The 18,816-nt window shown below is 37.1% G+C and overlaps 1 protein-coding gene across 3 annotated transcripts in view; it reads right to left on the reverse strand.

The window, feature by feature from the left end:
• The window catches only part of LONRF1 (LON peptidase N-terminal domain and ring finger 1), a 1,181,374-nt gene that overhangs the window by 271,580 nt on the left and 890,978 nt on the right, over window positions 1-18,816 (reverse strand). For all 3 annotated transcript variants that reach the window (XM_044062498.1, XM_044062495.1, XM_044062496.1), the window contains one exon: window positions 10,065-10,217. In XM_044062498.1, the coding sequence (XP_043918433.1) occupies window positions 10,065-10,217 (153 nt within the window). The remainder of the gene's footprint in view (window positions 1-10,064; window positions 10,218-18,816) is intronic.

Raw genomic sequence — 18,816 nt, forward strand, 5'->3', positions numbered from 1 at the left:
TGCTCTGCACTATGCATCAAATCCTGCAACTCCTTCAAGTCTGGTTGTTCAGGTTGTGGCATTTTACTTTTCAATTGTGATAACAAAAACTGTTGGTACTTTAGCATATGGAACTGACAGTTTAATGCCCTCATGGTTAAGGTAGCCGAGGTATATACCTTTTTTCCCCACCTTTCTAAGGATCTGGAATTTCTCTCGGAAGGTAATGGATTTTTAGCAGTGGAGGCCTTAATTCCCTTGGGGCCCTGTGAGATGGTTTCTGGGTCAGCAGCATGGCTTTTGTATAGAAATTGGTGTGAGAGTCAGGAACCCTGTAGTACCTGTCAGGCTTGACTGGGGCTGGAGGTAGAGAATCCGGGTTAAGGCAGGCCTCCGAGTACACATCATCTAATATGTCCAAGACAGGAGGTATAGCCAGAGGCCTGTGCTGAGGTAGCAAGAGAAATTCCCTAAGCCTTTTCTTGGAATCTGAATAATCTTGGCCTTCCCAGTGGAAGTGTTCCCTTAAGGTATGCAAAGTTTCCCCAAATGAGTAATCCTCTGGGGGGGATAGAAAGGGAATGGACTCCTCTGCATCAGAGTCTTCAAAAGGGGAGTAAGAATGTTCCTGATCATCAGAGTGCTCTGAAATAATGGAGCCCTGATCAGAGGAGGGGGATTCTTCCTCCATTCTGGGCCTTTTGTCCGGGGGGGGGGGGGTTGAGAACCCCTGATAAGAGTAATTAAATCCTCAGCCATTTTAAGTATCTGTTTTTTAGGCATGGGGCCTGGAGATGGGCCCTGTGTAGCTTGTCTCTTAGAATGCATGGCTGCTTTAGACTTAGTGAAAGCCTTGATGGAAAAAGAAGATGAAGGTCTGAAGACACCTTCAGAGGAGGTAGACCTGTCCACATTTTGAGATTCACCACCAAGAGTGGCTTCGGTATCTGTAGTCAGGGTGTGGGCCGAGGAGCCTGCGACCTCGGGCACAGGAGACACCGCCAATGAAGTATCGTCGGTAGTCAGGGGCTGCGTAGGCGCCTCGCTGAGAACTGGACCACTTGTAGTCGGCTTTGGCGTGGTGTCGGTAGAGGCCGCGGACCTCGTGTGTCGGTCCTTATCTTTGCGCTTTTTAGACAAAACTGGAGTCGGAGTATCCGACGACATAATATAGTTAAATGTTTTGCCAAAATAATGCTGGGCAAACTCCGCCCGACGCTTAATGGTGCGTTTGTTGAATGTAGCACAAAAGCGACAGACCGAGACGTCGTGGTCTGGGCCTAAACAAGGAATACAGAGGGAATAGAAATCCTTATGCGGTATTTGCTTCCCACATGAAATACAATTATTAACTTTGTCTGACATCGGTCTGAGGCAAGAAAAGTTTCCCCAACGGGGTACTTAGCTTTCAAGAAGACTTTGGTTGCAAAATTTTCGTAATTTCAGGAGCTCACCGCGCGGCAAGAAAGACTGGAGAAAATGGCATCGGCTGGTTCTTTTATACCCCTGTCGCACTGACGTCAGGGAAGAAGCGAAGACAACCGACGCTGGACCTAGACTTTGGAATTCGGCCGACCGAGGACCCGCCTGACGGCAGGAGAACCCCATCTGTTATGACTGCAGCTGTATGCACGATGAACATCCCCTATAGCAACAACCTTCCTACTCTCCTCTATGTAGCCCCTATCCTAATCAATTGCCACTCTAACACTCTTTCCTCACTGGAGCAATGCTACAATAAATTAGCAAAGTTTGCCACCAAAAACAAATAGAAGACCCATCACTGTATACCCCTCAAATGGCTCAAACTCAGACAAACTTAGACAATCATTAATCCACAATTAGGTCACCACCCTTAAACTTGTATACCACTCTGACAAATGTCCCAGTCTACAAAATACCACCGAGACCATCGCTCAACCACTAAACTATTGCTATCATTATCTAAATCAATTTATGTACTCTTCCTATATCTCAAAAGCCTGGAATATAATCACATTAACTATCGAAGAACAAGCGATATCACACACCTCAAAACTCTACTTTGTTTGCACCTCTAACATCTGACATTGCCCCTGCCTTACCCCTAACTGACCTCATCCTCTGCTCTTCATTTGTCTATCAATAATAAGAACTGCAATTACTCAAATACCACTATGTTCTTACCCAGCTACCTAACAGCAACTACTACTGCAATCTGAGTTTATATGCATTAACCATATTTCTGCTGATTGTATGTATATACATATATATATATATATATATATATATACATACATACATACATACATATATATATATATATATATACATACATATATACATACATATATATATATATATATATATATATATATATATATATATATATATACACACACATATACATATACATGCATACACATATATATGTATACATCTAAAACCTTTACTATACCCATTAACCATGTTTGCACTATTCAGCCTTTCCTTCCTTACCTCCTACCACACAAAATTTTCTATCAATACCCCACCAACAGGTCAGACAGACTCCTTTCCCAGTACAAAAAGCTAATAAACTTTCCTATATCATTATATGACCTTACCTCCACCAAACCTTTTTCCTACTTACATAGTAAGCGAACAAACAAAAGTAACTCTCACTATTCCCAAAAACAAATCAAAATATCACACAAACTAGCTAAACTCTATTTATACCTTCTCCAAAAACTCACTTGCTATGGAGACATACACCCTGATCCAGGACCCAATACATCAACCAACTCAAACTCAAATCAACCAAATCCCATATACGTAAAGCCAACCTCATCTCTCCTCCTATTGAACTTGAACATAAGAAGCATACTTCACAAAACTCAGGACATTCCTGCCCTTCTAGCAGTTCACAAAGCTGAAAATGCTGTGTTGACCGAAACCTGGCTCAAACCAAAACACCACAATAATGAGATTATTGCCCCTGGTTACAATATTATACGTAGAGACAGGTTAGGGGAAAAATGGTGGTATAGTAGCAATACTATTCCAAAGCCATCTCACTATAGAATAAATAGATTGTAACTCACAGGAAATAAAATATGTAGAGCTAATTACTGCCAAATTAAAACTAAATGCCAACAAATGCATTATTATTGCAATTCCTCCAGGCAATATTACTATAATGGAAAACCTGCTAAACTGGATATCTACCTCTCTTCCACAAGAGACCATTCTATTAGGTGATTTTAATATTGACTGGTCTGACTGTAACAACCACAGTCCCTCTCTCTGCCTACATTAACCTTCATGGATTCACCCAAATTGTATCTACCCCCACTAGAATTGACAAAGCAACCAAACGCGAGTCCATTCTGCTACCTGACCCCACTCTCGTACATCAGTCAGGCTGTCTTCCAGACAATCTGAGTGACCATCAAGCAACCTATCTAATCAGGAACAGACCCCACCACATTAACCAACCCATCCTCAGAGTAGTGTGCAACAAAAAGTCCCTCAAAGCCAACAATCTAATAAATGCACTAAAATACTGCAACTGGACCCCCCCTAAAACAACTACCCCTAGATGAAGCTGTGCAGTACTTCAGCTCAACCTTCGTAAACATCTTAAACCATAACGCACCCTCCTAAACCATCAAGAGTCAGATCTAACTATGCCCTATGGCTATCTAAAGATACAAAGATTATAATGAAAGAAAAAGACAAAACCTGGCTACAATACCAGAAATCCAAATCCACTACCTTGAGACAAAACTACCTGGAACTTCGCCACAAAGCCAAAAAGCAAATTAAACTTGACAAAACCAACTACTACAAATCCACACAGGAAAAATATGCTAATCACCCCCAAATATTCTGGGCCACATTAAAGAGTTTACTATACACCCAGGGAAACCCACTACCCCTACATTACCAAACAACCTGGAGGACACCCCCACTCAATTTAACAATTACTTTACTAATACAGTCCAAGCCCTTGCCAACACCCAAAAGAGTCCCAGGGGCCCCATTCCAAAAACTACCCCACCCACCCCAGTTCTCTAAACTTGCTCCCCAGCTTTTCTCTGCAGCCAGTTCCCACTAAGTTAATAGCTAAACTCCTCAAAAAACTTAAACCAATCAAACCAGCCGCTGACTATCTTCCAGCTGACTTCCTTCAGTTAACTGCAGAGGCTATAGCCTATCCCATATCTATACTCATAAATAGGTCTATTGCAGAATGTAAAGTTCCTTACACATGGAAAATACCACATATTATTCCACTCCACAAGAGAGGTACCTCCCTTGAACTGACAAACTATCGCCCAATCGCTATTCTACCGCCACTGTCAAAAATATCACAGAGAGTAGTTCACTCTCAGCTAATGAATCACCTCCTAAACAACAATCTACTCTCCAAATCCCAGCATGGCTTTAGACCTTCCCATAGCACCACCACAGCATTACTCTCATTTACCAACATAGTCATCTTCCATAGGAATAGAGGATTATTCGTATCCTCCATATTCCTAGACCTATCTAAAGCATTTGATATGGTCAACCACCATACACTTCTCGAAACTCTAACCTCCCTTAACATGAGCTCCTCCATTATATCATGGTTTAACTGTTATTTATCAGGTCGTCAGCAAGCAGTCCTATGGCAAGACCAATTGTCCCCCCCCCCTATGGGTTCCATCCTCGGTACTTTGCTGTTCTCCCTATTTACAAACCAAATATCTTCCTCCTCCCCCTCTGCCTCAATAGTGCAATACGCAGATGACACCACTATTATACGTGCCACCCCTACTCTAAAGGGCCTTCAAACCCTCACTCAGAATAACTTTACTTTAGCTGAAGCATGGTTCACTAACATTAAACTTATACTTAATCCTAAAAAAAAACCAAACTAATGCTCTTTAGCCCTGGTAGATCTCCTCCCCTAAACAACGAATTTACCATAACAGCCATTGACAATACTCTGATCACCCCAACCACGCACACAAAAATGCTAGGCGTTGAAATAGACAATAACCTAAAATTCGCCATACACATAACACAAACAATCAAGTAAACAAAAAGCTTGATCTTCTTTACAGGAGCAAACAATTCATGACTAAAGACACTAAAGCCACTATAGCAAGAACTCACCTCTTATCCATCCTCCTTTATGCCTCCCCCATCATGATTAATCTCCACCACACAGAACTAAAATAAATGGAATCTTGTTACAACAAGATAGCCAAGTTTGCAACTGATGCCTCCTATAGATCCCACCACTGTCTATGCCTCAAGCAACTCAACTGGCTGGAGTTACCTCCTCACCTACTCCTACTCAATCAACTCTCACTAGCACATAACCTCTACTACTTTCCTGACAAAATCCCAGCACTTCTGCAACTAATACAGCCTTACGTCACCACTAGATCCTTAAGATATACTAACCAACACCTCATACATGTCATCAAACATAGAAACGATGCTGGGAAATCTCTCTTTGCATGCACTATTGCCAGAACCTGGAATTCACTTCCAAGCCAAATTTCCTCTACCACCTCTCTTACTCATTTCAAAAGACTCTTGAAAACTCATGAAAACAGCTGGCTTTGCTCATGCTATACAATCCTGGCTAACCCTCCCCACTGCACTGTTTGCAAGGATTCCATCAGAGATCACCTGTATCCCCTGGTATACTTGTTAAATCAATGTTCCTTCTAACTCAATGACATATACTGTATTAAACTAATGCCCACCTTGGGAAAACAAAACTGAAACATGTATGGCATTGTATGTAATATATACAATAAAATCTTGTAAATAATTACTGTAAATTTGCTCATAAGTATTTCCTTCATAGAAATCATATGTGCTTAGGCTGCTTATTTGTTCTCTCATATATGTAATGTGATTACGGAGCTTTTTTCCCCGGGCCTCTGCTGAAAATGGACATGTATCCAGTCAGACTTTCCCGGTTAACAAATGTAAAATAATAAATAAATAAAATATAGTATACAAATCGTGCTTCTCTGCATTATTACATTTTTTTGCTGATTGTACACATTGCATTTTTGTACATATTGTCTTTTCAACTATTCTAAAGGATAACTAGGCCAACTATTCAACTATATAAAGTCAATTGAATACTCCCAGGCCTCTGCTGAAAAGGGGCATTTGTCTTTGAGAAGTTGAACCTAAACTAATGCAATAAACAGATAAATAATTTTTGGCAAGGAATGAGGATTATGTGGGCATGTATTACATTCTACGTAAAAATGCTATTATGTAACTTTAAAAAAACTGGGAGAAATAGTTAGCTTTCAGTAGGGAATATTACTTATAGGTGGGGACTGGAATTTGATTTGCAACAATGAAGATGTATTTGGGGGGGTCTAGGGGGAAAATATAACAAGAGGGTAGATTACTGAAAAAAATTATGAAAATATTTTGTATGGAAGATGTGAATTCAGTAGTAGGAACTCGGAGAGAATTTACATACAATTTCCCAAGGTACAATATCTGGGCTACTCTACAAATAAATTATATTTCACAGGAATATATGCACTTAATTGAAAGTTTTGATACACATCCAATAACTATTTCAGAGCACGCACATTCATAACTAAGTTAAAAATGCAGGGTTTTGAAGTACAAACAAGACACTGGTGCTTCCCCACTTATCTGTTAAAAAGAGATGAATTTAAGGAATTGAAAGTGGAAATTATTCAGGCGTTATTAGGGATAAGACAGAAAGCACTCCAGAAGTTATAACTAGTGAGTGGAATGAAATGAAAGTGGAGTTCAAAATAGGGTAGAAATAAAAAAAAGGAGATGTGGTTAAGTAGTAACAGGAATTATTAGAGGGGCTGATAATGGTTAAAATACTGCAGAATAAGGGGAACCTCACAGAACAAGAAGAGGGACAACTGCAGAGTGCTGAAGAGAAAATAAGGGAGTACTTGGATAATATGCATGAAGAGAAAATAAGGGAGTAGTTGGATAATATGCATGAGATTAGAAAGAATGCTGTTAAGCAACCGTTTTTTGATAACGTCAGAGGACAAAAACTTTTGTTACAGCAACTTAGCCAACAGAAAGTAGAAAGGATTGTTGCTAAACTTAGGGAGCCTATAATAAGGAAAAATAACCAGTTAGAAATATTTCGGAAATTTTATGAACATTTGTATAAAGCAGAAATGTAGGAAAATCAACAAAAAGCAGTATGCTAAATATTTATGGAAGACTTAAATATGCCAGGGTTACAGGCAGATGAGGCTCAGCAATTTACAGTTAAGACAGGAGGAGATAAAATAAAAATGGTGATGTAAAACCAATCTTCAGGACAGTCACTGGGAATAGGTGGTACTCCAGTAAAAGTTTTTAAGCTAGGAGGGAAGAAAGTGATAAACAACTGGAAGGTTTTGTTTAGCAGCATATTAAAAGGAGGGGAAACACCAGCATCCTGGAAAAAAGCTCTGGCGGCTGTAATACCTAAAGACAGTAAAGACCTTCAGTTCCAGTTTTATAATGGCCCATTTCAATTTTAAATCATGATTATAAATTGTTTACGTCTATAAAGGCTAAAAGAATGGCAAAGGTGTTGTCAAAATTAATAGATATGAATCAAAGTGGTTTTGTGGAGGGGAGGAAAACATTTGACAACATTAATAGAACAATTATGACCCAGGGGAAACAGAATGTAAGAAAACACAGCTGTTGTTGGTGGGTCTTGATGCACAGAAAGCATTCAACAGAGTCGGCTGGCATTTTATGAGAAGGACAATGGACGCATTTGCATTTTGTGATACAACAGTAAGGTTCATTCGTATACACGAGGGATCAGATGCAAAAATCAAACTGGGAGGGCTCCTCTCTGATAAGGTTTGTTTGAAAACAGGAACAAAGCAGGGGTGTCCTCTTTCCCCTTTGCTATCTGCATTATATTTAGAACCACTGGCAAAGAAAACAAGAGACATTGAAATTCAGGGATATAACTGGTATGGTATTCAAGAAAAGCTGGATTTATCTGCAGATGATATTATTGTGTACCTGAAAGAACCAGAAAAGTTTTGGAACATTCTGAGACAGTTCCTGCTTTTTTGGGGGATATAAAATTAATGAAGATAAAACAAAGGCTATAGCTGTAAACTTCGTACCAACACACAAACTGGTTCAGCAAAGGCATTTATGGGGACATGACAAAATGAAATATTTGGGAGTATGGGTTAAAAGTACTCTGTTATGGCAGTTAAGGATATGCGGAAAGAGACTAAAGAAAAATCAAAAAGTGAGAAACTGGAAGCCCTTGCCTATGGATATGGATGGCAAGATACAAGCAGAAAAATGTTTTTAGTCCCTTAAGTTTTATGTACAAGTCAGGTATATTTTTATTAACAAAAGAAGAAGTTGTAGATAGTAATTAATAGAGCTGAAGGACTTTATTTGGGAGGGAAGGTCATCAAAAGTCAAGTGGGATAAGCTGATATGAACAAGGAGGTTTAGGATTACCTGATTTGAAGGGAAATTTTAGACCTATGTAGTTAAGACTCTTGTACATAATACAAACAGAAAGCTACACTTCAAAGTGGAAAGGGGTCATGATGAAGCAGGGGGTTAAATCATGAAACTGGGAAAGAGTGGGATTCTGGACACAGATCCTTAAGGGGAATAGCAACAGCTGTACACAGGGTTATATTCATAAAGTAGCAGAAATTATATTAAGAACTAAGCCAGCACAGGAATGGAGAAAAGCAAGAGGGAGTTGGAATTTACTGGAGGAAGCTGGCAAAGGAACCAAGGTATTGGGAACAAACACACAGGAAAAGGGAACAGAATGGGAAGAGGCCAAGAAGACATTTGGACTGCAGGCTAGAGATTGCCTTCCTTATCAGGGACCGATAAGAGTATAGACAAAGAGAAGGGGATGGGGGAATCCTAAATGAAAGACCTGCACTAGTTCAGTTTTTAGTTGAATCTAGAAAACAAGCTGCTGTTGAAACAGGGATAATCAGTAGGGCATATATAACATTGCACTGTAATTATAGGAATCAATCACAGGATGTCAGAAAAAACTGGGAAGAGAGACCAAATAAGCTACTCACAAAGAAACAATGGGAGGAGATATCCATGTCTCCCAAATACACAACAAAATGTAAAAGATTTAGCATTTTTGTCTGAAAGTGTTTGTATAGGTACTTATACACCCCCGGCAGCCTCCAAAGAATTTTTTCTCAGGTAGATTGCAAATGTTGGAGGTGTAAGGGAGAAGGAAGAGGTACTTGTGAGTGCACGTTCTAGAAGTGTATGAGTTAGCAGACTTTAAAAATTACCTACAGAAGTACTCTATCAAGAATACTGGACGTGTGAATGAGTGTAACTAAGGACATTTTTTTTTTTTTTAGCTGGGATACAGGATCTGAAATGCCTACACATACTATGCTAAGGCCTTGTTAAGTTTAATTCTGGTGGCTGTCAAGACGCAATGACTAGAAAATGGAAATCAAAGTGTAAACCAGCCATACCTGTAGTAGAATATTGTAACAGAGATAAAAGAACTGGAACTGGGATCTTCAGAAAAGTGTAGGAATAAATTACATAGAAAAAAAAATGGAAATTGTGGGAACAATACATATATTAAAATGTTTTCAGGAGGAATGAGGTTTAAGAGAAGACAGGAATTAAACAATGTATGCAATGCTGGTTTAATTATATTGTATAACATATTATATATGATGTATGTTTGTAAGTATAATCTTGTAAATGTGGTTTGATTACTTTACATTATTGTAAGTTTGCCTATGTCACAAGTGATAATTCAACAGAGGTGCTTTTTTGAAACAAAACAAAACAAAAACAAAAAAAAACACTACTGATATTTTCCTAACATCTGCCTCAAATGTTAAAATACACTGCTGTGGGACTACTGGAGGACCTGTCAACCCAAACTGCAGTGGTAACTCAGAAGTTATCTGCTATCTAGTTATGTAAGCAGTACTTTTAGCAAACAACTCCTGCTCATCTATTTGCAAGTAAAATATTCAGTAATTTCAGCCAAAGTGTAAGTAGTATGAACCACTGTCAGAACAGGAACAATGTGAAACAGGGACAATGCTTACTTGTATGTCTTCTGCTCTTTCTGGCATCACTCCAAAATGCTGAAGAATCTGGCGTTGGAATCTACTTCTTAGGTTTAGGAACCAAGTGCAAGCTTGGGTGTACACTTCATCATGAAGCACCCTCAACTCTTGAAGTCCTTGTTCATCTTCAACCTATAATTAAGAATAAAAACAAACATAAGCAACAGTGAGGCATGATGCATGCATTCATAACAAAACATTTGTACCAGTGGCTCAGCAGAATGCCCACTTGCATCTGATGCCAGAAAACTAGAAGGCTCTGGACTCTAATGTCATAAAAGATGCTTGATTTCATGTTCCAGCACTGCCACAGTAGTGCAGCATGAAGGCAGGGTACTGAACTTCTAAGTTGTCAACCTACAGTTGAGACATTAAAACCCCAGTTTATATTAAGTGGATATAAAAATCCTATAGCAATCAACACAAACAGGTATTAAAGTCAAAAGTAATATGCAGCACTGCAACACACTGTATAGGAAATACATAACTGTATAGGAACTGTACAGGAAAGAAAGACAAAAAACTTTTAAAACGATAAAGCTATAAAGATTTCCTTACAGAATCTCACCTGCAACTTACATTCCTAGTTTACAATAAAAACAGAGAAAATCAAGTGTCATCAGAAAAGTTAGACAGTACAGAGAATTCTGATTTGGCCTCGGATCATATCAGACTTATTACATGTTAGAGACATGGATGCCAAGAAATTTACCTTGAGAGCGATTTCAGCATCCATGTTGAGAACATATAATAAAGGTTACGATTGGATATCTGATCATAAATCTTTGTCCTGCATGGAAGATTTATCTTTTCCATGTACTACTAGTCACTCAAAAGTAAAAGCAGGGAATTAATTGACGTCCTTATGTATTTCCTGTGTAAGGGAAGCAGTTTGTGTCAAAGTAGGGGCTTCAATATAGCACACAGCAGGCAGAAATGGGAGTTGAAACAAAGCTGTTTCATGTTCTGCTGCTGCTTTCTGGTCAGCACTGTAAGGTTTTAGTGCAAACTTAATGCTAACAGCACATAGGGGGGTGCTTAAACTGTTAAACACTCTTCTAAATATTGTTAAAGTTTTGTCTCTCCCTAAGGTAGCACTGAACTAGGATGAAATTTAGCAGTTTTTAAAACGCAGTCACGGTGATCCATGCACTACAATAACTACAAATACTTCAACATTTCTACATGTTTATGTTCTAAATAAATAATGAATATGCTTTCGTTCTCAAACTGTACACTTATGCTCTACAAATTTCTCTTTAACCACTCTGCTCCCTATAAGAAAACTTACCAAATAATTTCCACTGTCATCTATCTGGCAGGAAGGGCATTATTGTCTGTGCCTGAAATATCTGTATGCATGCCTATATCTACTTAATGCAAAGGAAATCCTCGCACTTGCTTATACATCATAACATATATAGTTATTATTAACCTATGCAATGCTGCAGTCATTTCTTCATCCCTCGAGTATTACTCATACACCCTATTACCCCTCGAAACATGGCTGAAATGTTTCATAATTTACTTCTTCGTGAATGAGGCAACTCTTTTTAACAGTTTCCATTGTTACTGTCATATAGTATACATTTTTTTTTAACAATTTTCATTCACTCCAGCCACATGTAAGCTGCTCAGTTCTTGCCTTCCCTTAAACCTCACTCCTACTCCTCCTGAACATTATTTTGCATCTATTGTTTCCATTTAATTTCTATGAAATGTGCTCATTCTCTTTTCTAGAGATCCCACTTCCTTTTCTTCTATTTCCTTTAAAATATCCAGAACTTGCTTTACAACGGGAACAGATTTTAACCTCCATTTTCAGATAATTGATTTTTAGTAGCCAATAGCATTGACTTCATACGACCTTACGAAGCCCAGACACTTCAGATTCTATCTCCCAGCTCAAAAGAATCATTTGATTAGTTACAACTCTTTGTTCCCCAACATTCATGCCAAAATATTCTTCCATGGGAAGTTTTTAAAATCTCCAACTCATTATATTCCCCCACACAAAATGTTTTCCCAATTAAAATTTTCTCTTCCTTCCCATGCTTCCAGCATTTGCTATCTACCTGAGGAATAATAGACTACTCTGGGTATACAAATATCTTTGCAAATAATTCCACCAGGCAAAACTCGTAAACCTTCTAAACTTTGTTACATATTTGAGAATCCTGCAAAATGTCTTCCCATTGCTCATTTGCAAATTGCCTTTTCATTCTCTTTTCCATTCTTTTGTAACCTGCTCTGACCGATTCTTATAGTTATCATGCGATATGTTATACTTCCTACTAATCATCTCTATTTTTAGCAGTAGGTTCTATTTTAGATTCAATTAATAATTCTACCAGGGCAGTTCTTTCACGCAACACTCCTTTATCCCTTTCACTTTGCCTATACTGTTATCAGTTAATGACAGAAAAAGGTGGTCTCTTACCAGCGGTCCAAACTTCTGCTTAGCATCACTCCACCCTCATACTGTGGTCATTCTGCTAAATTGCTCCAGTAAATTCCAGCCATGTCTTCCCTAGTTTCTATACCCTTAGTTACATATATACCTGTATTGGTAAAACCTCCCTTCTCCACTCCCATGCTGGCTTAGTTCTTATAATGCTTTCTGATGCTTTATAACATTCTGTGTGGCTGTTATTTTCTTTAAGGACACAAAGTGAGAGAGTCTCTCTATCTCCCACACCAGTTCAATTGTCATTCTTTCCCACTTTGATTAATAACATTCTGCTTGAGTTATGTATATATGTCCTAAGTGAGTAGCTCTAAAATACCATGTCAAATCAGTCAACCTTAAACCACCTTATTCTATGGGAAGAATGAGCTTACCCCCCCCACTTAATTCTTGCCCCTTCCCCTCCCACATAAATTCCTTCAACACTGTATATCTAGTTCTCCTCTTCTAGCTGATAAAAACATGCTTGACATGTATGCAAGACTAAGGGGACTAAAACATTATTATTGCTTGTACCTTAATGTCCATAATTAAGAACTTCAGTTTCTCAATTTTTAAATCATCTTTTGTTTAGCTTCTTCCAACATATTATTAGTTGCTAGAACACAATTCCTTTTAATCCACACACTTGGAACACTTCATCTTAGCATTTCCCCATAAATATGGGCATTGTTGAACTAATTCATGTTTAGGTACATAGTTCACTTATTTCATACCCTGAAAAGAAACAAACAGACTATATTCCGCGGAGCAAATGCCTCATTGATAAAGTTCAGTAAAACAACAAAACCAATACTCCAAATCACAACGAGGCAACCAGACACTGGTTTAAATAGTTCATATGGCATAAATCCTTTAGGAAGTAAAATTCGATGAAATAATAAATCCAGTAACAAAGGATTCTACAACTCACAAGTAATTAATTATAAATGTGCACAAACGGTAAGCGCTTTCACTAAAAAGCTTCCTCAGACCTTTCAAACATAACATACTCTCTCATTCTTTATATATTGCATTTAAAAATCTAGAGGCAAGTCTAAGCCAAACACCACAGTTCTATCTTAATCATGTGTCTAATTAAAACATCTATTTAAAAATCTGCTTAAAAACATACACAAAAATACGAAAACATAAAAATAAATGCATTTTAAAACTATCTAAATGTAAAATGCATCTTGTGAGTATAGCAGCTAAAAACATTAGATGAAGTAAGAATAAAACGTATCATTATGACTGCACAATCAATAACAATGTGACTGACAAAAATAAATTGCAGACTTCATTTTCTCATCTCCCTACTCCTCAGAATAGGCTTAATAGAAGCCCCCTTTCATTAAGTCCTTTTCCTCTATCTGCTCTAAGGACTATTATCCACCTTGCTTATCTATTTTCATTATAATTTCTAATATCACCTTCTCTAATGCTAGGTATAATGACTTCTATAACCCTAAAACTAAATCTGTGTGTCCCCTTCTTGCATAATATGTTTGGACAGAGCATTATGCTCACTTTTCACACGAATATTGTATAAATGTTCTCTTATATGATCTTTGAAAACCCTATTGGTTTTACCAACATAAAATGAATGACAGTGTTAACACTCTGCTAAATAAACAACATTAGGTGTCAAACAAGTAGTTCCTGAAGTGAAAGTAAACTCTTGGCCTGTATCTGGATGTATAAAAACGTTACTAGTGTTAATCTAAGTGCTAAAATTGCATTTACCACAGGGTTGAGTATTATATTTCTTGTCTTTGTATCTCGGTTTATCATGGCCATAACAAAGAAGTCTTTTCAGATTTTTCTTATTTTTATACAGAAAACTGGGTTTCGTGCCTATCAAGTTACTTATATCAGGATCTGCTGTTAAAATGGACCAATTCTAAGTAAAAAATTCCATCAGCTCTTTATTGTCACGTATAAAACAAAGGAATTTTTAAACAATTACATATTGAATTATTGACAGTGTCTCTGACATTTGTTATATTTTCAGTATTACCCTGTTGTGGGCCATAATATGGTTGCGCCCTACCTTCTCTGAGGCTAGTAATATTACAGAGGTTTTCCTTAAACTCATTTGTATGGTAGCCTCTTTTGATTAACCTTTCCTCTACGTGAATGACTTCATTCTTAAAACCTTCATGTGTGTGATTTAATCTTGAGGCCCTCATCCCTTGTCCTTTTATCAAATTTCGAAAGACATAATTTGGATGCATGCTTTGTCTAAGTAATAACAAATTCTTATAACATGGTTTCCTGAATACTCCTATATTTATAGAGCCATAAGTTCACAGTATATTGTTTGGTATCTAAAATGACAATAGGACCACCTTTATCAGCTGGTCTTATTTTAATTTCCGAATTATCTTGTAGTCTCTTAAGTGCTTGTCTTTCTTTAGATGTCAAATTATTTTTATTCTTATAATTTTTTGTCACCCTTGATTTTCTCCTATTGTCACATCATGTGCCAATAGCTACGCCAACATGTTCTTAGCACATTGAGAAAAACCCATCTTATTTAAGAATGACATGTTTATTCAACTTGTCATATTTTACCGTTGCTTTGTGGATGACTTGTTTTTGATTTGGACTGGAACTCAGACACAATTATTGACTTTTAAGAATTTAATTAATGACCTCATAAAATGTCTCGAATCTACCATGTTTTTTTCTACTGAGAGAGTGAAATACCTTGACTTATATAAAGAGAGGTTGTGCAATGGTTCTATAAATACAGGAGTATTCAGGAATCCATGTTATAAGAATTCATTATTACTTAAAGTATGCCTTTGAAATATGTCTTTCGAAATTTGATAAAAGGACAAGGGATGAGGGCCTCAAGATTAAATCCCACAGATGAAGGTTTTAAGAATGAAATCATTCACCTAGAGGAAAGGTTAATCAAAATAGGCTATCATGCAAATGAGATTAAGGAAAACCTCTGTAATATTACTAGCCTCAGAGAAGGTAGGGCGCAACCATATTATGGCCCACAACAGGGTAATACTGAAAATATAACAAATGTCAGAGACCCTGTCAATAATTCAATACATAATTGTTTAAAAATTCCTTTGTTTTATACATGTGACAATAAAAAGCTGATGGAAATTTTTACTAAGAATTGGTCCATTTTAACAGTAGATCCTAATACAAGTAACTTGATAGGCAGGAAACCCAGTTTTCTGTATAAAAATAAGAAAAATCAGAAAAGACTTCTTTGATATGGCCATGATAAACTGAGATACAAAGACAAGGAATATAATATTCAACCCTGTGGTAAATGCAATTTTAGCACTTACATTAACACTAGTAATGTTTTTATACATCCAGATACAGGCCAAGAGTTTACTTTCACTTCAGGAACTACTTGTCTGACACCCAATGTTGTTTATTTAGCAGTGTGTGTACACGGTCATTCATTTTATGTTGGTAAAACCAATAGGGTTTTCAAAGATCATATAACAGAACATTTATACAACATTAGTGTGAAAAGTGAGCATAATGCTCTGTCCAAACGTATTATGCAAGAGGGGGACACACACAGATTTAGTTTTAGGGTTATAGACGTCATTATACCTAGCATTAGAGAAGGTGATATTAGAAATTATACTGAAAATAGATGAGCAAGGTGGATAATAGTCCTTAGAGCAGATAGAGGAAAAGGACTTAATGAAAGGGCTCCTATTAAGCCTATTCTGAAGAGTAGGAAGATGAGAAAATGAAGTCTGCAATTTATTGTTGTCAATCACATTGTTATTGATTTTGCAGTCATAATGATATATTTTATTCTTACTTTACCTAATGTTTACAGCTGTTATACTCACGATATGCATTTTATATTAGATAGTTTTAAAATGTATTTTTATATTTTCGTATTTTTGTGTGTGTTTTTCAGCAGATTTTTAAATAGATGTTTTAATTAGATACATGATTAAGATAGAACTGTGGTGACTGGCTTAGACTTGCCTCTAGATTTTTAAATGCAATATATAAAGAATGAGAGAGTATGTTATGTTTGAAAGGTCTGAGGAAGCTTTTTAGCGAAAGAGCTTACCGTTTGTGCACATTTATAATAAATTACTTGTGAGTTGTAGAATCCTTCGTTACTGGATTTATTATTTCATCGAATTTTACTTCCTAAAGGATTTATGCCATATGAACTAATTATACCCTAAAAAGACTTGAAACTGCCTTAAAATATTCCATGACACCAAAATGTCCTCCAAATTTAGGATGTACAAATTAATGTTATCTGTAAAGCTAACATTTCTTGAATACCATACCAGTTATTTCCTTGAACTTGTGAATCCATTATTTTATTTGCCAACAAGGCCCATCAAACGTTTGATCCTATTACACTCCAAATACAGAAATAATTTTCCTCAGCATTTGCAAAGCTCTTAACCATAAAGTATCTACGCTCCTCCTTTACTTTATATTTCATTCTGTCACTTTAATGGCACCGTCTTTTGAAGCAACTTCACATAAACTTCTATAGACAACAATACCGGTTTAGATTATCTCTTTCCAGTTTTAATGTCTCTTGAACTTCAGCTTCAGAGGAGTTCCATGTTGGCTCTAGGAAATTTTTTTTTTACTGTTTTTCATACCATGTACTCATCTTGACCTACTCTCTATACAATACTCTTCACTTAAAAAGATCTCTGTTGCATCTCTTCCCAGACTCTATACCACTACCATGTGTTGTTGACTTCACATTTTTAACAATCGTCAACTTTCTTCTATACAATCAAACTTGCCAAGATTACGCACTTATTAATGATGAAAACAGTACTTTAAAGACAATGAAAGAAAATGTACTACAGGCTAAATTATTGTGAGACTATTCTTGCATAGTATTCCTTTTTCAATGAGGTTCAAATGAGCATCCCACAGAGAGGCAAAAATACATTATTTTCTTCTCCAGCACTTCAACCCCCCCTCACTATAAATACATGATTTTTTATTTATATATATATATATATATAGTATTATTAGTGCTATAAGAGTTACCTCCACATGCATTTTAGCACATGGTGAAATGGTGGCGTTTTCTGTTGCTGGTAAGTTTGTCTAATTATGTAATGGTTGAAACTCATTACATCGACTGTTACATAATTCAAGGTTTTTTGCCCTTTTTTCAAATTAGCACAAGTCTGGTGTTAATATATTTAATTTCCAGGGATGTGGGAGAGCCCCTATATTAAAAGACAATTTTTTTGTTTACTTTTCATAATCACCAATGTAACCTTGTAATTAACTTTTTTTCCGAAGATTTTAGTGGCGATTAATGGTAATCACTGGTGAGTTTGCTCAATGTTTTGTTTCGATCAAACTCACTGGCAATTATTCATTATAAACTCATATACATGCATACATATATACACACACACATGCCACTACATATGAATAACATTCCTCCAAAACTGACAACTACTAAAAGACAGGATAAACATCCTTAAAATACCACTGTGTGTAGATTATCTAGAAACCTCCACAATTCCTTACTCTCATCCTTAGCCTTAAGCCAGGGTTGCCAGACGTCCTTATTTGAGCGGGACTGTCCCGAGATCACCAGCCAAATCCCAAGTCCCGCACTGCCTTTTGAAAATCCCGGTGAAACAGGCTGCACTTTGTGATTTTTGATTGGCTCGTATACCGGCATATGGGCCAATCATAAATTGCAAACTGGAACGTCTTCTGTTCAATGCAGAACAACGTGATGCTCCGTATTGAAAAGAAGAGGCTCTGCTATGCAAATTTTTGATTGGCTTGTATACCTTTATACGAGCCAATCAAAAATCGCAAAGCGGAGCCACTTCTGCTGTTCCGCATGAACGAAAGACCTTTTTTTTGGAGGGGGGGGGCGCTTCACTTAGCATGAAAGACTTTTTTTTTTGTCCCTACCTGGTCCTTCAGAAATCTGGCAACCCTGGCCTTGACACAAGCCTAATGTTTGTTATTTTCTAAAAAGCAGCTCTTCTAAACACACCTTACTTCCACAGTCCCAAATCTCGTCTTTACGGATCTAAGGCCATCCTAATAAGAAAAAATAGATAAACTTTGCAACCTTTCAATGTTCCTCATCCTTCCTGATGTCCAGTATCACTAAATTCATGCCCAAATAAGACAGGCTGCACAGAACAGCCCTGTTTAAATATTTAAGTAAATCTGATGAGCTTAGCTAAAAGCCAGTAACCTTAGTTGTGCACTGCTCTACACTATTCTTTAAAACCTAGTACATAAACATTCACCTTTTAACAT

Source organism: Protopterus annectens, chromosome 2.part1 (genome assembly GCF_019279795.1).
Source record: "Protopterus annectens isolate FY-2018-M chromosome 2.part1, PAN1.0, whole genome shotgun sequence".
Classification (NCBI taxonomy): domain Eukaryota; kingdom Metazoa; phylum Chordata; order Ceratodontiformes; family Protopteridae; genus Protopterus; species Protopterus annectens.